Source organism: Bombus pyrosoma, linkage group LG2 (genome assembly GCF_014825855.1).
Source record: "Bombus pyrosoma isolate SC7728 linkage group LG2, ASM1482585v1, whole genome shotgun sequence".
NCBI classification, from domain to species: domain Eukaryota; kingdom Metazoa; phylum Arthropoda; class Insecta; order Hymenoptera; family Apidae; genus Bombus; species Bombus pyrosoma.
In genome coordinates this window covers 2,109,368-2,133,134 of record NC_057771.1, presented here as the reverse complement: position 1 = coordinate 2,133,134, position 23,767 = coordinate 2,109,368, and the positions used below count along the sequence as shown (strand labels likewise).

Sequence of the window (23,767 nt, the reverse complement as noted above, 5' to 3'; positions counted from 1 at the left end):
ACAAAATAGCTTCTCACATAAGATGAGTATAAGCAATATGTATAAACATATTTCCGATCTGGCCACGATTATGTTTAACACGAAAATGCAACATTATTTGAATTTTCTCAATAAATCTTAAACGAACTACAAAATCACTTCTAATTTATATTCGCAGTTCTATATCAATGAATATATCGTTGATTTGTTCCTGTACCAATGAATATTTTGTTAATTTGATCCTATATCAATGAATATTTCGTTGATTTGTTCAAGAATACTATTACATGTATAATCGATGATATCTCCGCTTTGTTTTACGATCGTTTAATCTCACAAAATCTCGTTAGGTGGCTTTTCTTCATCTCGGTAGCGCAGAAACGTTAGAAGGCAACTCGCGCCGCTGCCTATCGTTACTAATGTCCGCCCACGACCCTCCAGGAGATCGTAACTTCCTTTTTCTTCGAGTTCCAGAGGCCCTCGACGATGTTTCATTGACGTAGCAATTCCGTGTCTGGCTTCCACCTCGCTCGCTCACGCTCACAGAGGACCCTTTTATATGTCCGTGCACCATCCGTACATCGATTTACACGACTGTATTTCGATATTTGCCGGTGCAATTTCTTGTAATTGCAAGCGCAATATGGAAATCGATAGCGCGCAACTTCGTAAACTATTTTTCTCGATTGGCATCTTGGAATGTGCATGCAACTGAATTTACCAGTTTTCTCGTTGAATAAAAGTACTAAACGAGATAAGGTGCATAGAGGATTCTTGTAAAGATTCTTTTCTGAAATGCGGCGGTTGTTGCGATATTTTTATGTAATATTTATATTTTATGCATCCATGTAATTTAAGATGAATTGTGTGATATTAAATCAAATGGACGAAAAAAGGAAGAAGTTTTCATGAATGAAAAATTCTTTACACGTAGTATTGCCAATCACACAGGTAATATTATGAATTTGTCGTAGAAAATTCTTTCTACCAAGCGAAATACTACCTTTCTATGTTATCATATCTGTGACTAGCCCCCGATGAGACGGACGAAACTTTCCCCGTTTTCCCAAAGCTTTCCTCTTCGAGAAAAATTCACAGCTCTGTAGCATGTTCTGATTCACAAATCCTCGAGTCGCCGGTCGGTGTGAAAGCTCCTTAACACGCGGCAAAAATCCCCGGCTGCGTACCCCGACATGATATAACAGGATATAAAATACAGATACAGATTGTACGACTGGACTGCGTGACATAAAATCGTAGCTCAAGAAGTAGCGCATCCGTTCGTGCGGTCAGGATAAGACATTGTCGTCTCAACGATTCTCCACTTTTATCTGTTCGTGTATGGTCGCGTGCAAATATAAAAAGGCGCGTTGAATATGGGATACGCGACACCCAGACGCTCCTCAGCAAGGTGCTCACCTCCGATATGTTGTTCGGTGTAGTCGTGGACTTTCGAAACGATTAAATACGATAAACGACGAGCTACTTACTTTGGTGAATCATAAGTTACTGCCCAGTTTATATCGTTTTATCTTAGGTTATATATTAGGTCGTCCAGTAAATCCAGGCCGTTTATTGTTCCTCTATTTATTAAAAGCTTCCGTTTTCAGTACCATTTCCATTTTCTTTAAATAGATGTTTAATTTCGAATTATTCAAGATTTTAGATACGTCCTGAACCAAGAAACTTCCCATTTCATCTGGAACGTCACAAATTCTGTCTTTGCTGGCCCGGACTTATTGGATTTTAATATATTTGACGAGAAACCACGCGATTAAGAGAAAACCGAATTAACAACGCGGAATACTTATTGCAATGAATAGAATTTACAGTAGAGATAACGTCAGAGAGAACTGAAACTTTTGTGAAAAAAACGCTGTAACAAATTGCTGGCAGTCAGTTCTTCCTGTGCACTTTTCAAGGCACGTATTCGGTGAACTCGTGCTTTCATTTGGAGTCACGAGCGATCATCGATTTTCTGAGAGCGCGAAAACGCGCCGTTTGCCGTGAAATTTAGCGCATGCACCGATAATGCCGACAATTTTCGTTCGACGTCACGCCTGCATGTGATCCGTGGTCGATCACGAACCTCAAAATTCCAGGGAATTCCAGAATTGCCGGTAACGTTTGAGAATTCCGAGTGCGTCGAAATTATTCGTTCCTGCGCTCGTTCGTGCGTGCGCGCGACCCGCTCCGTGTCGTTATCGCTCACTTTGGCGAGCGTTTCTTGCACGCGCGAACGAATCAGAGGAACGAGCGAACTAAAGTTCCATAAGTAAGAAACGAGGGAATCCGTGAAGAAAGACGAGTCGATTAGGTGTTCTCAAAAAGAGATTCGCTCAAAGAGCAGAAAATGTATAAATTTGATTTACTTTCTGCAACCTTTTATTATTTCTTTACAATTTTTTGCAAAGACGTTCTATTTTATCCGCTAATCAATTAACCCGTTTGCATACATAGGCATTAACGCTACTTTCTTATTCCTTTTGATAATTCTAACTGTAATATATTTTTGCTGTTTTATTACATTGATTATCTTACTTCTGTAAAATATTCTACACTTCTAACTAAAGAAATTCAACGAATAATTCGTTTCAAAGTTGATACGATTAAATCATACTTGTGTGTTCATTGAACTGACATTTTTGAAGATCGAAGATCGAGCAACGAGTAAAAGAACGTGGAAAGGAGTAAAATAAAATGGTCCAAAATGGATGAAAGTAGAAGGCGATATAAATGATAAAAAGAAAGGCGTGCAAAGGTGACAATAAAGGAAAATTTGTAACGTGTAAAATAGGTTAAGAAGAAAATAGACGATTGGCGAAAAGTTCGTTATGCTGTTGTCGAAATGCTTTGAAACCGAATCTCATTTGACGTCGCGTGCGCGCGGCATTTACACCGCATAGTTTACGCGGAAACGTAAAAAGTTAACGTAATCAGGAACGCCTGAAACGCGATGTAAATGGAGGCGGTGCACGAAGAGGTCGGGACTTGAATCGCCTGGCAATTCCTCGAGAATTCAAGTGGTATGGGTGAGACGAAGGAGAGCGCGAGAACCTGAGAAACGAGAGGGAAACGCGGCGAAGACGTCTTTATTCGACTTTGAAAAATGAGAAAGCGGCCCGGAAAGCGAATTGACAATTCCTTAATAACGCGAGCAGATTTATAGTCGGCAGGCAGTGACGTGGCGTGTTAATAAGCGGTATTCCCCACGATCGGGTAACGGTGGCGAAAAGAAAGCAAGAGATGGAGGCAGGAGGTTGCCGAGAAAGGGAGTAAGAGAGAAACGAGAATGAAAGGGAGCAGAGGTTGCATCGGCAGCAAGAAGAAGAGGAAGGAAAACGTGGACCTAGCAGGAAAAAAGAACAAGTATGCGAGAGAAAAAAAAACAGGAGAGAGAAGGGGAGGACGAGGTTAAACGAGGGAGGGACGCGAGGAAGACGAGACAAGAAAGCAGACTGATTGAGGCGATGACTGGAAAAGGAAGAGACGAAGAATCCCTCTAGCGAAAAAGAGGAACTTAATAAATGGGATCTTAATGATTTCAGGATAATATATTAAATTTCTTCTGCAGTCTGTTGAGAGAGAGTACAAACGAGACGAGTTTTATATATGCGTGTATATTTGTGTTTGAGACGAACGATACGCGCGACGAGAATTCGCGGATCGACAGGCGGGAAAAACGGAAGAGCGATGGTAAATCCTACGGAATTACCCTAAAACGAATTTCGCAGGTAATCCTTGCATCAGCAGACTAAGGGAGGAAAAAGATAAAGCGCAGGGGAATGGAGAAGAAATGGAATATGAAAGAGGGAAAAGTCTGTCGGGGATTCGGTCTGGCTTGGAAGGATGTGGAGGATTCACAACCGGTCGGGGAATTATTCATGCGTTAATAAACAGCGTTCGGGGATCGTGTATATCAAGAAAATGAAATAGAAAGGGAGTTTATCGCGCGACGAGCCAAGCAAACGGTGCTTTAAGCGAGGATGTCGTTTTCTATAAAAGACACCTATTGCTGGAGCTAAAGAAAAGAGATACTGTTCAAGGATATGAGGGAATGTTACAACGTTACTATGTCTCTTAAAGAACTTTATTAGACTTTTAAATCAAATATTATTTTAGAATCTAAGAATCAGAAAGATACTTATTGATATTTACTTTAGTCGCTTTTCAAAACTCTTTGTGAACTTTTCACGCCGTGTCAGCAGGATTTAAATAAAAATATATTGCTCAGGCTCGCCGCTGATAAATCGTGTTTGCAAATAGGACAACGGGAAAGTAGTCGGGAGGAATGTGAGATATTTTCGAAGACAGAACGTGGGGTGAAAGCGATTCTGGTGGATGAGCAAAGAACGAGAAGGGACGAGAGATTGGCAGGTAGAAAATGAAGAAAAAGCGAGGGAGAAGAAGAAGCGGGAAAAAAGTGTGCTAGCGAAAAGGAATCTGCTTGCGAGGGAAAAGGTGCATAGGAGCACGAACGGGAGAACGCGCGCGAAAGGAAAGAGACGGCAGGTGATATCGGCAAAGAAAGGTCGTGGCAACGGATGGTACAAGCGAGAAAAGAAAAAGAAACTACGAAATCCTTTAACGACGACTTTACAAGAGGAGAAACCGCGAGGGCAACGATGGCAAAATCGAAGTTCGCGGCGAGTCGAGCCGCAAGTTGACCCCATCTCGTAACTTTTCCTTTTTCCCTCCTATTCTTCTTCGTCTTTTTCTCCTTCTTCCACTTTTGCTTCGCTTCTTCTGCTTCGCTTCTTTTGCTTCGTTTCTTTTGCTTCTCTCATGTGCAAGACGTTTATACGTGTCATACGTCATTAATTATATACGCGACATACATACAGTGGCTGCCAAACGTTTCCTTTATCATATCTTTGAGAGAAGGAAAGATCTATTACCTAGTTTATAAAATATTATCTCGATAAATTGTGTGCAAGAAGAATTGTATAGAAATTTATATTACTACATTATATATTATTATTGTATTATATGTAATATTATATTATCTTCCGAGGTGTGTGGTTATATATTACATAAAACGATTTTAATATTAAAAATAAAACAGATGTGTTAAAATTAAAGTTTCATGGAAAACTATCGAAGGAAAAGTTTGTCGTCTTGTTCTTGCTTTTTATTCATACGATAAAAAAATATGTGTTCTTTTTTATTCAAGGTACCAGTTTTTCCTCCAAGTGAAGCAGGATATTCTCCAAGGACGACTTCCTGTGTCGTTCGACCTGGCCGCGGAATTAGGAGCATACGTCGTCCAATGTAAGAATATGACCTTTTTCACATTACTTTCGCAAAGTATATAAATTTTTAATAAATATTATAGTTACTCGTTAGAAGCAGGTTTTGTATGATTTACTACCAAAACTGACAATAGGTATAGATATTTTCAATGTATATGAAATGAATTTTTATATAGACGTTACTTATGAACCGCGTGTTGCGTCTTAGAAAGTATTACGTAACATGCGACAAAGTTCGCAAACATCCTTTTCAGCTGATAACGAATTTTGCTAAGACAACATCGGTGAAAAAGAAAAAAGGTAGCCATAAATAATTGAACGAAGATCTTAAAATCCATCAATTTCCGATCCCGTAAACTTATGGCGCAACAAAAATATATATGTGCAAGTTATTTCTCCGGAGAAGAATATGAAATAATTAGGCGTGGTTTTTATTTGTTTGTTTCTTGAAAATGTGATGCAAATAGTCGACGTGAACAAATTACGTCACTCGATCACAGGAAATAAAAATGGAGGATCTTATTCTTAAACGATCAAAAATCTGTCTATTTTGCGATTTCACAGTAAGGACAGATTTTTCAAACCGGTAAAGCTATAATTTTCCGAGGGAAATGCATTATGCAAATGTATCACGGAAGCGAACGCGGCAAGTGCAATCAATCAGATGGTTAATGTTCACTCGATTTCTTTTCACAACGCGGCTTCCGTCAGCCGACTGAGCACGAAGATTATTACCGCTTCTAATGAACGCTATGATTAAAATTGGTAGCTTTAATTAAATCCCGGCGTATTAATCTTCTCAAGGTCAAAGAAAGTTAACTCGTAGATGCGGAAGAATGGGAGGAGTTGGTAATACCGTTGCGGCATTAACATTCAGTTCCAAACGTGTTCGTTGCAAAGCTGGATTAACTATTTTCCCGGCCCGAGTAACGAGACAATTTTTTCAACGAAAAGGAAATCGAACCTGTGCTAATTGAACGAAATAATTCAAGAGGGAATCTGTTACTCCGGCGTAAACTAGCGACTCTTTTTAAAGGAATAGGTTTAAGAATTCAGGGACACTAGCTAACGTTGCACAGTTCTATTTGATCGCAAAAATAAACCGAAAAGCGTGTTAATTAATATTAATTAATACTGATTGTACAACGGTATTTGACATTGTGAAATGCAGTTGTATTCTTAAAAGTGGTTAAATAATTACTTTTGTAACAGAACGTTGATTTTAGTATCAATAAGCTCAACGGATTTAATCATATTTTCCTTTAAGTAAATTAAAAAGAATTTGTAGTAAAGAAAACTATTTATTTTCTATTAAGCCAGAGATAATCTTCTTATTTAAAATCTTAACGATAATCTTTTTCAATAGAAAAAATCTAAACATACGCGTTCAGGGCTTTGTGAATGGTTAACGAAGGACGCAAAGTAATGGTTCGTGAAATACCTGTTCGAGTCAGTAAAGTTCTCATAAATACCTTTGGAAATCTCGTTCAAATTTTATCTGCTGGAACATTCGATCTTTTTGAATATGCTGTCTTGATCTTGTAAATCTGAAGTTTTAGCCATGACTATCCTGACGAAAACAGCGAAGTAATAACATAAATCTTATTATACCATTCAATTCTTGGTACCTTCTATCTACCCTTAACTAACTGTGGAATTTAGCTTAATTAATATCGTAGCTTTCTTCGTAACTCCACAAATTAATTCCTTCAGAACTATAATGTAATAATCCAATTACAGGGTGCAATTTCATTACACGATTTATGGAATTTAATGGTAACGATTCCTATCAAGTATATGTTAACAAAAACGCGAAATATAACGAAACAAATAACTAACTATCCTCATAAAATATTTCAAATAGAGATAAATTATTTTCGCGTGAAATGTACCGATTAATTTTAGTTCGATAATATATTTTCTCATTTTCCCTAGAGATTGATATTTCTTTGGAGATTGCTCTAACAGATTTAATAAGAAAATTCCAAGAGTTTCAACGAAACCTTTAGAAAAATAGTCTTAAATCAGTTTTGATCCTCGTTAAGCACGACACTTCCGTAATCATCGCGAAAAAAGCTGCGCTAATTGAAACCGAGAATCACATCCAATTAAGGGAAGACAATTCGAAGAAACAGAGCGCTCTTGGCCGGGAACGCGCAAACGTCGAGTCGCAAGCAGGCGTAAAGGAAAATCGCTTAAGCAAATAATCTTGCCGAGACAATTACCAACGTGAACCACAAATGGCCTCCGAGTGCTCGTTCCTCATTAGAGATGCCACTATAATTCTGAAAATGAGGCGTAACTCCTTTTGTTTCACTGTCAACGACTCGACTTTCCTGGCATCGTCTTCCGGTACGATTTGCACTGTCCTTGAATCTTACATGCAAAAAAGAGGTCATTCTGGTTTTCTCATCTGGAATAACATTATGCAAAAAATAGACGGAATCGGGTTTGTGTAACCCACGATAACGTTATGCTTGATCTCGTAAGGCTAGTTTCACGCAATTATCGACGATAAACAGTCGATAATTATCGAGAAGATTCTACAGGCACAGGTTTCGAGGATTTTACGATCGCATAAATTTATAATGTAGCAGTTAATGGTTAGATCTAAATTAAACGTGACTCTATGCTTACGGTATTATGTTTACGGTGATTTTATTTTCTAATATAAAGATGGAAAATAAAGCAAGTTAAGGAAACACAAAGATTTCTGTAGATATAAAATTATTAATAAAAATTATTCGAATTTTTAATGAGTACGTTTTTAAGTTTTTAAGAAAATTTTTTGAAGAATTTTTTAGTAATTTGAGATTTAGTGTTGCACATCGTTAGTTGATAAAGCTCCAAAATAATTATCTTAATAACTGCCGTTTGGTACCTCATAAATTCCTAGTATTTCGAGTATTAAGTGGTATTGACACCTTTTGATAAGAGAGAACTTGATTCTAACGATCGTTTTTGCTTTTTCAATTAAATTTCATTTTCTATGATTTGCACAAATTTATGCTAACGTTTAATCACCATGTTTAATTAGCTCGATACGATTTAGGTGCAGTAATTCAATTAACGCATATAATTTCGCGTGTAATCAATTTAACTGTAGTATTGTACAGTAGCAGGTTCCTATCGGAAACGATAAGGAAAAAGGAGTTTAATTTTTTTGCAGTCAAAATTCATTTATCAAAATTATTTTACTGCATTGATAAAAAATTATTTGTTTACAATTTCACTCGCATGATTTTTTATTTAAATTTACACATAACTAAAATAGATTTATATAACAATAACTTACTTATTAACATGCATCGGTTCAAAAAATTTCACTGTAAAAATGTCCTGGAATTGCTGCTCAATTTCTACCGATTTTTCAGTATTGCTTTCAATCCAAAGATCTTTTTATTAAAACACGAAATACCTGGAAGAAACTGAGTAACTCGAATCATTCATCATGTAACCTAATACGCTTTCAAATGAAGAATCGTTGCACTATTCTCTCTATCCTCATCTTTTTTCACCGTGTTACCGCTTGAAAGCGAGTAGTGCCCGATAAGATTTTACGCGACGGCAATCTGCGTTCCCTATGGTCGAAGTAGACAAAACACGAAGAGAACGATGAAACGTGTGCAATTTTTATCGCGATAACGCCGCCTTGGTTCCGAGCCGTCAACGTTGCAAGACAAGGATAGCGTCGGTGGAAATTTCACGGGGCAACGCCTAACGCTCGGGCACGCTTATTTCCGAGAGAGTTTAAACAAAATTGCATGGTAGGTGCTACATTATGCACCCACGCGGCACAAAGCCGTCACGTCGAAATTACACTTCACCATCGTTTCTTTTTCATCGCCTTTCCGGTGAACAGGCAACGCGCAACACCGTTCCATCGAATCTTTTTGGAGAACCGCGTTTACCCGCTCAGAATCACGAAACATACTTTTCTCTATTTTCTATGAACTTTGCACGCCGATAAACGTGGAAATTACGACTAGCTTTAAGTTAAGTCGACATTTCCAATCAGCATCTGTCCTTCTGCGGATTTTGCACGAAAGATAAACGCCGGTTGTCTGCGACACGTGTCTGGGGACAATCGTCTGTCGGTGTAGACTTAGCTTTGCACGTCTTAAATCGAAAGACAATTGCGAATCGTGCTGAGAGAATTTAAAATTCACTGATCGTCGAATATATTTTGAAAGAATCTTCGTTCGAAATGAACAAAATTGATCTCTTTACAGATTTTATTTACTTTGTATAATACAATCTACCTTTTATGTAAATTTTCACTAAATCCGTACTTGAAAGAAGCTGTATTTTTTTAATTTAAGTGGAATGCTATACATCGTAATCGAGGAGTTAAAAGAAAAAATAATATCCACATTTGAATATATTTTTCACCTTTAAATGGAATCCCAAGGAAAGCAACATGAAATAGAAAAGTACGAAAGAGTATCCTCATTTATACTTCATAGTCTGAAATCAAGAGGCTGCACGAGAGCACTTTCGCCAATGGTAAAAACACGGCGATGTGAAAAATCACCACGTTTTCGCCCGTTTTCGCTCATGTTAATCGCGAACCCGTTGCAAAACCTGAATTAATCCTGCACTCTTGCAGGCAAATATCTAGCATGGAAACTATATTTCATTTCTTTGGTGTCACTAAATTTCTGTTTGATTACATTTAACTTGAGTTACATATCATATTATTTAACAAATATTAAATATCTTACAAAATTATAGGCCGTGACAAAAATTTTGATCGTAAATGCAATTAATTAAACAATTCAGACGTTTGTCAAAAGTAACAGATGGAGAGAACGTTTCGAAAAAGGTTCTGGAATCTTTTGTCCTTCGAGTACAGAGTACAAATAAAGTATCCAGCAAAGACACGGTTCAACGAAAGTGATGTAAAAAAATTCGCAGAACGTTTGAACAGCATGTGATTTCAATATTACCGGTGAAAAGAGACGGCCATGTAACGAGTTAAACTTTCCTAAAGTGCTTCTAACTTTCCAGCCTTTGCAGATACTCGTTTCTATTTTGAAATACTTCCGTTCAAATATAAATAGAATGGAGCAAGTAATCAATCTGAAAGATTTTACTCCTTTCCTGTATCTTTGAGTCGAAGTTTTCGTTTGCACAATAGCGTGTGATATACTTTAGGTATATTAAGGAAAATGACGAGAAGAACGAAAATGCTAGGAGAAAATGATGTCGTGTAAAGTTAATACTCAAAAGAAATACTAAAAACTAAAAAATAAGTTAACGGTTGAAGATTTCGAAACATCGACGCGTTCTGGTCTAACGCACGCGATGGAAAGACGACGACGCTGGCAAGAGCTGGCAGAAGAAAGCTCCAGGTCCACGCGTTAGTTATCTGCTGCTGAGATTCAAAGTCATGCAAATAGAGAAAGGGTAGATACAGTGGAAGAGGAAAAGAGAACGAGAGAAAAAGATACGGTCGTGTTTGCGTCTCATCGCCATCAAAAGGGACGAAATGAATGCCCTTTCTTCTTGTTCAGTCTCTCTGCCCGTTGACAACGAAACGCGGAACGGACGAGGAAGGCGTGAAGCTGACGAGAGAGAGAAAAAGGGACATGGCACGCGTTTTGCTTCGCGAAATGGAGATAAACTTCTCTGAATGCGACTGCGGTTCGCCACGGATGAGATCACCGCGCGACGATGGATTGCAACATCTTGAGCAACAGAATTTTACGTGTTCGACTTTCCTGCTTGCCTTTCTTTCCGCGCTTCTCCACGCGAGACGCGCTCTTTCCTTCGATACTACCGAACCCAGAAGTCTTCGTTTCGGAACGTGATTCGTCTACCAGAGATCTTGCGATTGCGATTTGCGTAACACTAAAAATACTAGTCACTGTCTGTTTCTTTTACCGCGGTAAAAGAGTTATCTCAAAGTAGCTTCTTAACTGTCCAATAGAAATTCAAGATATTAATATCCTTTTTATTGTATCTTAATTTTAATCCTTCTTTGTTCTTTCTCTTTGCTTCGGCAATCGTAAAGGTTAAACTAATAAGCTGCTGTAACGCTGAACATAAATGAACGTCTCCTGTGTTGGATGATAAGCAAATATTAGGTGTTTGGAATGGTGTAAAGAGATAGAGTAAGTACCTATATAGAGAAGATACGTGGTAGAATACATATTGATTTTGACTTTGTTAGTTTTAAATACTACAGTACAATCGAGGATCCTTGAATTAACTAGTCATTGACAGAGAATCAACTGGCAAAGAACGAAGAGTAAACAGGAAGAATACAAAGCAACGAGCAGAGAATATATAACAAACAACAAGTTAACGTTGAAAAATTAAGTAAAAGTCAAGAAATTTTTCAAAGTCAAGGCGCGAAAGAAATATTTTCAGTAAGAACGATATTAGCGAATTTCATAATCAAAGCTCGTCTGAATGGAATTGTTTTGTGAAATTCATATTTTCATGTCTATACGTGGAAAATCATCTTTCAAATTTATTCATATGACTTATTCATCGCATCTATTTAATCAAACCCTTGATATTGCACAGTCTCCTTGAAAAATTCCACATTTTCCTTGGTTCATGCGGCTCGCAGCAATTAAAGAAACCTTTTTCTCCCATGAATACAAAAGAAAAAGAAGGGACGAGAGCGAAACTTGGCCGTTATATAGCGTACGCAATTACGCGCTTGTTCAGCGTCGGGAAGTAATTTTACGAGGAAGACAGTTTAACGACGAATATTAATCAACTCGCCAACCAGGATAGTCACTCGTACATGATTTTTATCTCTTTCTCGTTCCAGCGTCTCCTCTGAAAATGCACCACTCTTTGGTAACGCGTTTTTCTTTCGAGCAATGAATCTGATTCGTCCAGCGACGAACCCTTTTACGCTCAGCTTCCGCAAATATTGGAGTTACTCTGGAAATAAGTAGACCCGGTCGTCGTTTTACGAATGGGAGATAGTGGTTGCGCCAGCGAAAAGCGTTGTCCAACTCCACGGAGATCTCAAACAAGATAGCCAAGGAGCTTTGAGCTTACAATGCCATTACAACGGCGACGAAAACGCCTTTAGGCGTTTCTTTCGTTTTTTTCCGAGCCTCGCTGGGGTGAATTCCATTATTGTCACGCGTATTTCTTCTTGCACTGTCGAGCTCCCTTCACTCGGACGGGATGGATTCATTTTTAGAGCGCTGTTTCGCTTCGTAAATTAATTTATACTCCCACTGTCGTTCCGCGGCTCCTTCCGTTCTTCGAACAAGAAGAAAAATTCTCGAGAATGCCTCATTGAAACACGGACAATGGAATCCTATTTGAAAACTTAGTTGTTTCGTACGTTTAACCTGTTATCGTTGCTTCCCGTCGTCTCTTAATGATGCGTACCTTCATATAGATGAATACCACTCAATGAAATTACTATTTTAAACGATTTTTATTCCAAAGTGAATATTGAATCGACTAAGTTTTCAATCAGAGCTAATTTTAGTATGCGAATTGAACTTTTATAAAAAATATCGTTACGTAACTGAATAACTTTTGATTGAAACATTTTTAGTAAACGAAAACACAATTGAAGTAATTGCGTTGACAGAAGAAATTCGACTAGCTCACTTCACTTCTCTAATTTTAAATGTGAAATAAAATAGCATAAAGGGCCTTGAAAATTATTGGTCAAGCGGATAGAAATCAAAGATGCACAAAGGACGGTAAGTGAAATGTAATTTGAAAGGATTTCCGTATCTTTTTATAAAATATAATTTCAATTTCGTAGATCAAAAGGGTGATTTTTTGCTTACGATGTACCAAATTACTTTGGAACAAGTTTGTGCTCCTCCAGGAATAAAATCTCAAATAACTAGAGTTATTAATAAAAGCTGATATAAACGTTATCTGACAAATAATAGCCAGAAATACAAATTTTTAATATTTGATTATAAATATTATAAATATTTGTGTTAAAATGGCAATGCATTGTTCCTTGTAAGAAACCTTTTAGCAATATTTTAATAGCTGGGTAGTTGAAAAGAAATTTGTTTCGTATTTTATCGACTATGACTCAGCACCATGATACGACTTTCGTTCTAAGCAATTTATTTTATGGAACTCACGATATTCGTGGAGTTATTCGATCGGTATTGCCACCAGGATAATATACATGATCACTTTTAGCCATATCGATAAACATTTTGTCTTGTTCATTTTTTCAATTGCAAAATATTCGTTTTTACATCTTTTATTTTTGCATTTATTGAAAAATTTCACATTTAATAAATGAAAAATAACTGGAAAGTAATACTTACAGATTTAACAATTTCAAAGAAGGAAATTTATAGTTAGCTATTAATCAACAAGTCAATATATAAATTACCGTATATTCCCTTACGTCGTTCTAAGTCTAATTCAATTTTCTTTTTAATTTCAACGAACTTGAACTTCTCCTTCGCCTTCTAAACCGAACTAACAAGCTGCACAACTAATATTCGCAACTTTCAACAACTTTTAATACCAAGAAGGATTGCTCCTCGTCCCATTCAATACACCTCATTCTCGTTCGATCACCAATTTCCATCGATCAACGATCAAATCGTTGTCTCGTTAAATGTAAAGGTAGAATCCAAAGGTTTTAATTACGAGCGACGACTTTTATCGATCGAGTCGCATTCCTCGGCTCCACTCACTACTTCTTTCCTCACGTACGGGACAGTTCTTCTTCCATAATCGTCCACATGGTCGAATATCTCCGTATACCATTTTCATCATCGAACAAATTCCTCTTCATTTAGGCAAAACTTCTGGGATCCTAATAACGCGTTTTGCGGCTTGATTCCGATCGTTTCGTAGTCTACGATCAGCGGTCTCGTAATTACATGACCGAATGAACATACAAGAAATCGACGACAACAAGGTGCAGGAATTCTGTTCTGTATGGTAGGCGAAGGACCGGAGAGAGACCAAACCAGCGAGAAAATAAAGTGCCCCTCGTGCTGGTCTCAGCCGATATTCATCAAAGTCAGTGATTCAATTAAGCGACTAGGATGATTTCTGGAGGGCATTTCCGTGCTGCAGCCTATAGCAATTGACGGTGACAGGTTTCGAAGAAGCAGAACTTGGGGATAGACGAAAGAAGCGAAATTCCGACGAGCTGAAATTCCTTTATGTAAATGAGATTTATGCGATTAGTTGCGTAGACATTGAAATCTTAGTTTTACACAACGCGACCAAGTGAATTTAATTGGTTCTGTTGTTGCGACCCTTTTAAGCATTTTTGCATTTTTATTTACACATTACGATGGAAAGTAGCATATTGGAACAGATTGCGATCGTTTAGTCAGCAGCATGTGTCACTGGGTTTGTGAAACTTTGAAAAGTAGTAAAAAGTAAAAAGTTTACAAAATAATAACGATAAAATAAAAGATACTTTTCTTTTATTTTTAATAATGACTAATTTTAATTATGTATATTATAATATAACCAATAATATCTATAGTTGTGACATTTTATAGAAACTAATATTCTACGTAAGTGGTATTACGTTCGAATAATTTCTCTGTTGCAATTTGCATGCAATGTTGTGCCGTAATGTATTAGGTTCTATTGGAATAAAAAATAAAATCTATTGTTTCCTTACAAAACAAAAGAAAATTTTAGGACAACTTAATATATTACGTTTTAAACTGGTGCATGAAAACGGAATTTCTTATACAATTGAATTGGTTACCTCGTATATCATGATAAATTAGGTGCATTAAAGACAAAAGGAACGAGGACAGCAACTAGACAATGGTAAATCAGAAATATAGATCTCAAATTTCAAACAAGCTTGAGTAACACAATCACTTAAATAGGATTCGTTTCCTATGTTATCGAAATAATAATTACATGTGTCTAACTATTTGAATATTGTAATCACAAAATGTTTAATTTTCTAATTTTTACCTTTTTATCTCCAATAAAATACACAAATTATCTCCATATATATTTATCTCCAATAAAATCCAACAAATTGTACCACATTTAATTTTTGCTCGCATTGCACGATATTCTAAGAAAAATGCGACAGCAATTTTAAGGCATAAATTCTCCCACTTGCATGCGTTTAGATCGTGCAGGGTAAGAAACTAAGGAGAAAGAGGAAAAAGAAGGGTGGACTAGGTGCAACTTGTGCGTACGTAGATTGCAAGATGAGAGTGCTATCATACTTTTTTTTCCTAGCGTAGATAATGCGTGCAAGCATCCGGTTGACGGAATGCGTGTTACTGGACGATTTGCTTAATGCTTTGAAAATAAATTGTGAACGTGTTCCACGTGTGTACGTCTTGTATGCTCGATGAACTCGTATGTCCGTATAAAGAAAATGTATGGAATTACGTAATGAGAAAACATTAAATATTTGTGACCTGTTACGTGTACAATGTACGACATATACCAGGGAGTCATCAATTTTTAGAATGTAATTGCACGTTTTTCTATGAAGAAGAGTTTATACATATTGTTTCCCCGGATAAACTAATTTGAGATTTTAGAAATAAGCGATATACTCCCAGAGACATTATTTCTTGAATTAAAATAACATTGAATTAATATGATTGTTTCAGCGGAACTCGGAGACTACGATCCAAGACGACATTCTGTGGGCTACGTTACTGAATTTCGGTTCTTAGCGAACCAAACTACGGAATTGGAAAATCGTATAGTGGAACTTCATAAAACTCTCGTGTATGTCTTACATTTACATTACATTCCTTAGCACAAGCATCTGTAAAGGAGATACATTTGTTTTATATATAGTATAGAAAGTAAAGTGATAGATTTCACAATACACGCAATTAATAATGAAGGTAATTTAAAGTAACAATGACCTCCTTTTCCAGAGGACAATTACCGTCTGCCGCGGAGCTGAATTATTTGGACAAGGTGAAATGGCTGGAAATGTACGGGGTTGATTTGCATCCCGTTTTGGTAGGTACTTGTTGTTTGAACGAATAAAGGTTACCGATACCTTAACGAAACACGATAATGTGTAGAAAACCCGTAATCTCGATCTGCAGGGCGAAGATAGCGTGGAGTATTTTTTGGGTCTGACACCGAGCGGGATAATTCTACTACGTAACAAGTCCAAAGTGGGAAATTACTACTGGCCTCGAATCAATAAGATCTATTATAAGGTAGGTAAACATCATTTCTCGAAACATTGTTCATTTATGTGTTTCACATATCAAAATTGCTACTATGATTAGCATTAAAATACATAAAAATCATCCTATTACTTCTTTCAGGGTAGATATTTCATGCTAAGAGTCAGCGAAAAGAATTCTGAGGAGAGAACGCACGGTTTCGAGTCACCGTCAAAAGGTGCCTGTAGACATCTATGGAAGTGTTGTTTGGAGCACCAAGCATTTTTCCGGTTGATGGCCACCGGTCCACCACCTTTGAGTCCTTACTCTCGTTTCCGCTCGTACAGTCCTCCGTCTAGCTCTGAGAAGCACACAGTGATCAGACGCAATCCACCGCCGATTTTCCAGAGGACACCCAGTCGTAGGGCACAGCGACGCGTGGTCGAAGGCCAAGAAATGGTCGGCCCGTTCGTGGAAACACCCGCGACAGTGAATTCAAATCCGAGTAGCAACTCGGTCGGGGGAAACGTTCTGTGCAATACTCAAAATGCGAGACAAGTGAATAATTCAAGTCCCAGGAGCACCAGGAGCGCGCCGTGGACTCAGAGCCAACCTCGTGGTCTTTACACTTCGTCTAGTCCTCGGTCGGTCCGCTCTGCGGGAACGGCACCGGCAGTACGTTCTTCATATCTCTTATTTGTTATTAACTTGATTACATTTTATAGTTTTCCGTATTGTGTACCAGAAATGAGTTGAATTTCAATATTCTTAGCATTAATGCTATATCATTATTCACTTTTTAGCTCTTGAGCAGACTCCAACGACGGAGTAGCTCTGTAGAGAGCCAAAGTTCAGGAGACAGTCATAGTCGCGGTGGTCATCGCAGAAGAAGTCATAGTCATAGTCATCGAAGACATAGCCGTCACTCTGATTGCGAATCCGAGCTATCAAGAGGTTCGGATACAAGATCGGGCCATCGCAAGCACCGTAGAAAGCACAGAAGCTCTCGATCATCTAGGTACGATTTTCTTGTATTTATTTATGCTCACCGTCGTCAACGGTTACGCATTAATCGAAAGAAACAACTTAACTGCGTTGATCAGCATCGTTACATTTGTTATCGTGCATTGAGACAATTAGACGTCTAAATTCTAAGATATACGTTAGTTAGCCTAATTGGTAATTAATCGGCATAATAAAGGCCCCTGAAACAGTGATGTGAAAACGAAAGATCTTGATAGAACGTCTTGTGCAAGTTCATTGACCGTGAGGACGGGAAGGAGACCCTTGTACTCATTATATTCTCACGGTAGGGTACGTAGAGCATATAAAGGTGATAATTATTTTAATGACGATGCGCCTGGGAAGTATGTCTTTAATGTAAAATCACAAGTGGAACGAGCCAACTTAGTTTATCACAAAACACTTTATACTATGCACGAATATTTTGGAATTGAAATATTCTACATATGCGTGCGTAAATCTTTTTAGACACGAATTGGTAGATTCCGAACCGCAATGGAAAGAAGCACAGAAGCGGAAAGGCGAAGGAGTTCAACGGGCTGTTGTAAGTTCGAATAAGATGTTGAATATTATTTCTTTTTGTTGAGAATTGAATTAGATCTTTGAAGCCGAAATAATGTTATGGGAACACTAAATTTACACTTGGAATTAATATTGGAATAGTTATATATTTATTTTATGGACGATTTCTAATATATTCATCGATACACATTTGCACACGTCTCAGCACTTTCTTCTATACCCGACTGTTACATTCATCTGTTTCGAGACACCACGCACACACATACTGCCACACACTGATACTACATACAAATATCTCAGTAGTAACGCATTTAACCCATTCAGCACAGAAAATTATACGTATCTCAACACTTTTATTCGATATTCAGCGATGCTTTCGTCTTCTCTATTTCGTACAGTTTCTCGTGCATTTTCCTTCTTTTATCGTAAATGTAAACTGGTTAAAATGGATATTTTAATAGGTGAGCCACACGGAACCAAGAAGAAGGCATAGAAGTAGACACCGGAGTCCTTCTCAAAAGCAACCATTGCCAGACGAACTTAGGAAGTACGTTTTTTTTATGAAATTGTAACAATACTGAAATAATTATTTATCAAATAGATGTTTCCTTTCTCATCTTTTTATGCTGTTTGTTCGGTAAAAATAAAGATAAGAGAGAACACGTGAAAAAATTGTTTGATTTGGAGGGGTAAGTATAGTATTAAGTATAAACTTCATGTAATATTATTTTGTATAAAATTTTCAATATTATTTTATTGTGTTTATAACGATATATAGTTAAATTAGTTAAAGTTCGATATTAAATGCATGAAAACCAAATGATCCAAAGTGAATTTTATCTACCTCGTCATCTCCAATACAAATGTAATTTATCTAATTTCAAATGTACATATTTAATGTTAAAATTGCACAAATACTTTGTATTATATTTCTTCCTCCAAATGAGACAACTGTATCCCGTGTACATATAAACCGAACAATCTTAGTATTACCATGTAACATATGTATACTAATCTAATTACTTCTGGTGAGAATGAAATTGAATTATTTATACCAAACAATTTGCACAATGATTTATGCAAGGAAGTTTCTGTAAAAATAATGAATTTCCTTGTGTAAGACAACATAATGTAAAACAATGAAACAATGGCTGATTTTGCAGACACTTGGAGTTTGGGCTAGTCGATACTTCTGGAATGACTGAACAGCAACGACGAGAGATACCATATACGGTGGTTCAATCGCAATCATCCGTACAACAATGTACGCTACAGTCTAGCAATTCTCGATTGGATGACGCAGACTCATCGTCCCTGCCTAGGTACGATGATCTCAAGATGGCCTGCAACATCCAGAGTCATCCTCCGCAACTGGAGGATGAGACGGGATCCGTAGTCATTGTTTGAAATTTTTTCCATTGCATGCGGTGTTTCTTTTTTTTTTTTTTTTAATTTATTAAGAGCATGTACGTGATCTACTTTAAGCATGCCCCCTATTATTTATTTAAAGCATGATAGGTCCTTAATAAATCGATGAGATTAACAGCTTGTCGCACCTTTTTATTTATTTCCTGGCTGGCACCTGTACTGATGCTTTTCGCTATACCATGAAAGCACATTGCTGTTCCATGAAAATACGTTCTAAAAACAATTGTAGCATTTGTACGTGTGTGTTTTCTTTTGAAATGTTTTGTGTATTTTCTATGTAATGGTATAATGCATCGTGTTAATCGTTAATTAATTGTGATCGGTATATGGGAGTGTTGAAGTTCTGGTAGATAATCATTGTCAACGATCCAGATTGAGATTTTCATTGTGCCAGTCGACTCGATTCCCTGAACCCCTCTTTAGGTAGCCAGTAATGTTATTCTCTCCTTACACACTTATAGACTTTTAAATACATTGGCGTACGTATGTAAGTGATCGACGAATGGAGAAATTGTTAAGTAAAACTTAGTGTTGTAATGTGAATAAAAATATGTATCGTTAGGGAATGCAATATGGCTCGTAGTATGTATTAACCATGTTATGAACGTTTGATAAACTAAAATATGCATCGATGTCGTTGGTGTCCGATCAGGGCTGTGCTTAAATTTTGCCGTGATATCGCAAGATTGTCAAGGAATCACTTTCAGAACGATCGGACCCGTTGGAAAAAGAAACAGAAGAATGATACAACATAGTCGCGACGGAAGTTATAATTTGCCGCCGACCAGGCCGAGTCCAGTCGAGACAAAATACTACGATGGTAGTAGGAGCGAATGCAATATGAGGAAGGACTTTTATTATACTCGTAACAACAGAATATTAATAGGAAGTAATGTGGACAGTGGGCTCGGGGAAAGTACACCGCAGGAATTTTCAAGTTGCTGCTCAAGTTCCGCCGACAGCGCTAAGCCTACTCGGGTAGTACGTATTTTTTCGCTTGTTCGTTTATGACAACGTCAATTTTTCGTTTATCGATTTTGGTTTCGAGTGAAACTCATTATTTTCTTTACTTCTGCTTTCTACACGTAATTATACTTCACTATGTTATTGCTTGAACAAAATATTACTAGAAAATAATGGGTAACACTTTTGCTTCAAGTAGTTTAAGCTTTTTGCTTTTAAGAAAGAAAGAAGGATTACTATAATCTTAAATGATAGATAAATTGTCTTTATTAAGATTGTGCACTTATTGTACGAAAATCTTTTAGATGCACTGAACGCTTTTTACAAATACATGTGGTTAAGGCTTGCTATTTCCTTCTCTGCTGGCCACAGTATTTTGTTACATCATTTTTCTTCTCTTTGAATCATAATGCGATAAGAAAAATCGATTCAATGAAATACTGTTGGTAGAAAGTAGTGTGTTGTATCGTACAATCTTCTGCATAGTAAATTAGTAAAATAGTTTTGTTTGGTATAGCCGCAAATGCAATTAGGGGGAGAGGTACGCTATGAACTGTCTCCAAATCAAGAAATCTACCCTCCTGTTGATACTACTCTGGATGCTGTTCTTCAGCCCATTATATCGTAAGTGCTTCTTTTCATTGCTTTGTGCTTCCCTTTTACAATAATATCTAGTAAAAGATTAAAATTAAGTTCGGCTTTATTAATAACTAATGCACTACATGCTGCTGTTACACATATGCACACAGTTACACTTTCCAAAAAGTATTGGTATTTTCAAATAAATTTTAGTATACCATATTTTTGTACTTTGAAATGGTTTTTATTTGGAACAATTATTTTTAAATAAATTTATTTCTAAATAAACATACCACGATACATTTTATTTTATACTGTTTCAGAACTTTAACAAGGAGACAACGGAACCGCCCGAAATGAGCATGAAGCTTTAAATAAATACAAAATAGACATTTATGCACATATTGTATATTTAAGAAAGTTTTATACCTCATTCAAATTAAATATCTATAATCCCATCAATCACTGAATCTTATGAAATGGAACAACGTAAACAATGAATTAAATGCACAACACTTTTACTCCTTGATTAAAAAAGTGTCCCTAATCTCATCTAGTCCTTATTTAGCTCTCTTTAGATGCCATGTGCCTCATTAGGTTTCCTATAAATTTTTCCATCTTCTTTAAATCTTGTGCTATCTCTGTTTTATATTGTAGACACTATGGAAGAAAATTATAAATGTATTATTTAAGTAGATCTTTAAGACTTACAAGGTAAGTTGTATAAGGATAAAGTTTACCGTTCTGTTATCTGTAAGTTTTAGACATAGAACACCTTTATTATGGCAATATTTCATTGTATACCGAGCCTAAAATGACAAAATAATAAATTATAGACTTCATGATTATTGAACTATTTGTAAATGTGATCTGCCTTTATAAACTTTATTTATTTCACCTGTAACCTGTGATATTAAAATAAATAAATATTTTGCACAGAATACATTTGTATTATTCATATAAAAATTAATACAGTGAAAATTCACGTTCTAAAAATTTTACAGTTCTATATGATATATTTTTTAGTTAAAAAATTTGTTTAAGTAGAGTTTAGTTTTCAATATGACATGTCATGTCATACCCATCTCAGTTACAATTTATAACCTATGTTTTATAACCTATACCTTATGTTATTAACTAGAATACATTTCAATATATATTTTATGAATAAAAAATGTATAAATGAACATTAATTTAATTAAAACACACCTTCATTGGGTCTTGAAGATATAACCTCTCAGCACCTTTTTCAAATTCTTCCCACGAACTTAAATATGTCATCTTTATTTCTAACAAAGCAAGAACTATATAGACAAAATTATACTACGTTAATAATTCTATTAGAAATAAAAATTTATATTCAACACATTGCCAGAAAAGACGTTGATTTTAAGAAAGGCAAAATGTGAGGAAAACATAAACAGCTGTCTTGTTGGAACCGGAATTCTGGAATGATTAACTTGAGAAAAATTGTTTTCGTGACCGTCCCTGAAGATAAGTTAGTGTATTGCCCTTACTTGCCGACGCGCCGCACTGCGGCCGCAGACGAGATACACAATAGACGTAACCACGGCCATATAGAGCTGCTAAACCATAGACAATATATAAGAGTAGACAGATCACCTTATGGACTTTCGTGGTTTAACATGATTGCCATATCTTTTTAGAAATCCTATACTGTTTTTAGCGTCCTCTACTCATAAACAATGAGCATTTGATAAAGTATTTTTAAAAAATATTGAGAGCCAACAGAACTTACGTGTTTATGCGTCTGTGGTTATAGAGGCAGAGGAAGTCTGATGGGCATTTGCAGGTTCGATTTGCATCACAATAGTATTTCTCGGGTGCTTCACTAATATGCATGTGGGTATATTGAATTACTGCTACATCAATATAAATATGCGTATGCGGCAGTTTTTATTATATTATTAAACTAAATAATTTAAAACTAATGAAGAATTTTTAACAATTTTTTAACAGATACACCATGCACGTATGTATTTTAAGAAATGAAGTGTATTTAACACATGTTTATTAAATGCATTGATTTCCTTCTAGACTGAGATACAATGTAAATTACAATTTATATGACGCTCATTTATTGACAAAAAAAGATTTTAGTGATTGTTATACATATTTTTATATTTTTATAGTGATCTTGTTTTTGTTCTAAATGATAGTAATGTTTTAATACATTCATAAGTAGTTTTACAAAATCAAATAGATTTTTTTATAAAAGAAAATTTGTGTACAATTTATTCATAAAAGAATATTTGAGAATCTTTCTTTAATTTCTTACTTTCTTATTTTTCTCAGTTGTATATAATCAAGATTACTTCCACTGAGTAGCGAACAAGCGTAAAAATAAGGAGCTATGATTGTTCTTAATATAAAAAAAGGACATTTAACATTTTTTTCTCTCATTTTAGTTCCATTACAACTATATATATATTGTATTTTCGCACGTTCGCGGGGAGACGCGATCTCGAAGAAGCGCGCCAACGGGAGTCGTAAATTCCCGTTACGATTGACGAATCGACGCCACGAATCGTACGATCCCCTGATTTCTGTTACGATAATAGGGGTGGTTCAACTGAAATAACGCTGCGGTTGACAGGTTATAATATATTTAATCGATCCAACAACTTCGGTGATACAATGGTGAATGCTTGTACGAACAACGACGTGAGAGTACGACCTGAGACTCTTATGGTATCGTTGCGTTGACTGGATGTGTTCAACCGAACACTGGATGATGGCTTGACCGAGTGCGACGTGGTGATGACTGCTTGACCACTTGCTCGATGAATGTTGAACTGGAACTCCCGAGAATTGTACTGGACTCGGAATTGAGGAGACTTGGGATGAGAGTTAGAATCCTACTAGAACGAGACTTGACTAAGACTAAGACTGCGACTAAGACTA

General features: G+C 36.5%; 2 protein-coding genes across 5 annotated transcripts in view; one reads left to right on the top strand and one right to left on the bottom strand.

Moving 5' to 3' along the window:
• LOC122573522 (band 4.1-like protein 4) overlaps positions 1-21,304 on the top strand; it is a 62,790-nt gene extending 41,486 nt beyond the window's left edge. For 2 of the 3 annotated variants that reach the window (XM_043739990.1, XM_043739979.1), the window contains 12 exons: positions 5,153-5,250; positions 15,809-15,929; positions 16,085-16,172; positions 16,238-16,378; positions 16,490-17,002; positions 17,131-17,345; positions 17,819-17,894; positions 18,334-18,419; positions 19,036-19,194; positions 20,008-20,281; positions 20,781-20,887; positions 21,166-21,304. In XM_043739990.1, the coding sequence (XP_043595925.1) occupies positions 5,153-5,250; positions 15,809-15,929; positions 16,085-16,172; positions 16,238-16,378; positions 16,490-17,002; positions 17,131-17,345; positions 17,819-17,894; positions 18,334-18,419; positions 19,036-19,194; positions 20,008-20,281; positions 20,781-20,887; positions 21,166-21,202 (1,915 nt within the window). In that variant the 3' untranslated portion in view covers positions 21,203-21,304. The remainder of the gene's footprint in view (positions 1-5,152; positions 5,251-15,808; positions 15,930-16,084; positions 16,173-16,237; positions 16,379-16,489; positions 17,003-17,130; positions 17,346-17,818; positions 17,895-18,333; positions 18,420-19,035; positions 19,195-20,007; positions 20,282-20,780; positions 20,888-21,165) is intronic. The other variant, XM_043740000.1, reaches the window with a different exon arrangement.
• Positions 20,508-22,377, bottom strand: LOC122573528 (signal recognition particle 9 kDa protein). Of its 2 annotated transcripts, XR_006318762.1 has the most exons (4): positions 22,052-22,377; positions 21,583-21,651; positions 21,272-21,502; positions 20,508-20,934 (listed from the first exon to the last, which is right to left on the bottom strand). XR_006318762.1 is itself a non-coding variant. In XM_043740009.1 (3 exons), the coding sequence occupies exons 1-3, from the start codon at positions 22,121-22,123 to the stop codon at positions 21,407-21,409; spliced, it is 237 nt and encodes a 78-aa protein (XP_043595944.1). In that variant the 5' UTR covers positions 22,124-22,377; the 3' UTR covers positions 21,065-21,406. The 2 variants fall into 2 exon arrangements, 1 of the variants encoding a protein (XP_043595944.1); XM_043740009.1 differs by lacking the exon at positions 20,508-20,934 and having other exon boundaries at positions 21,065-21,502.
• Between the last annotated feature and the right edge of the window lie 1,390 nt (positions 22,378-23,767).

What these genes read in the sequence shown, in the direction of transcription:
- LOC122573528 (XM_043740009.1), bottom strand. Translation starts at nt 22,123, where the DNA reads ATGACATATTTAAGTTCGTGGGAAGAATTTGAAAAAGGTGCTGAGAGG. An exon ending in ATCTTCAAGACCCAATGAAG is followed by an intron (nt 21,652 to 22,051) that starts GTGTGTTTTAAT and finishes TTGTCATTTTAG; the next exon opens with GCTCGGTATACAATGAAATA. An exon ending in AACTTACAGATAACAGAACG is followed by an intron (nt 21,503 to 21,582) that starts GTAAACTTTATC and finishes TTTCTTCCATAG; the next exon opens with TGTCTACAATATAAAACAGA.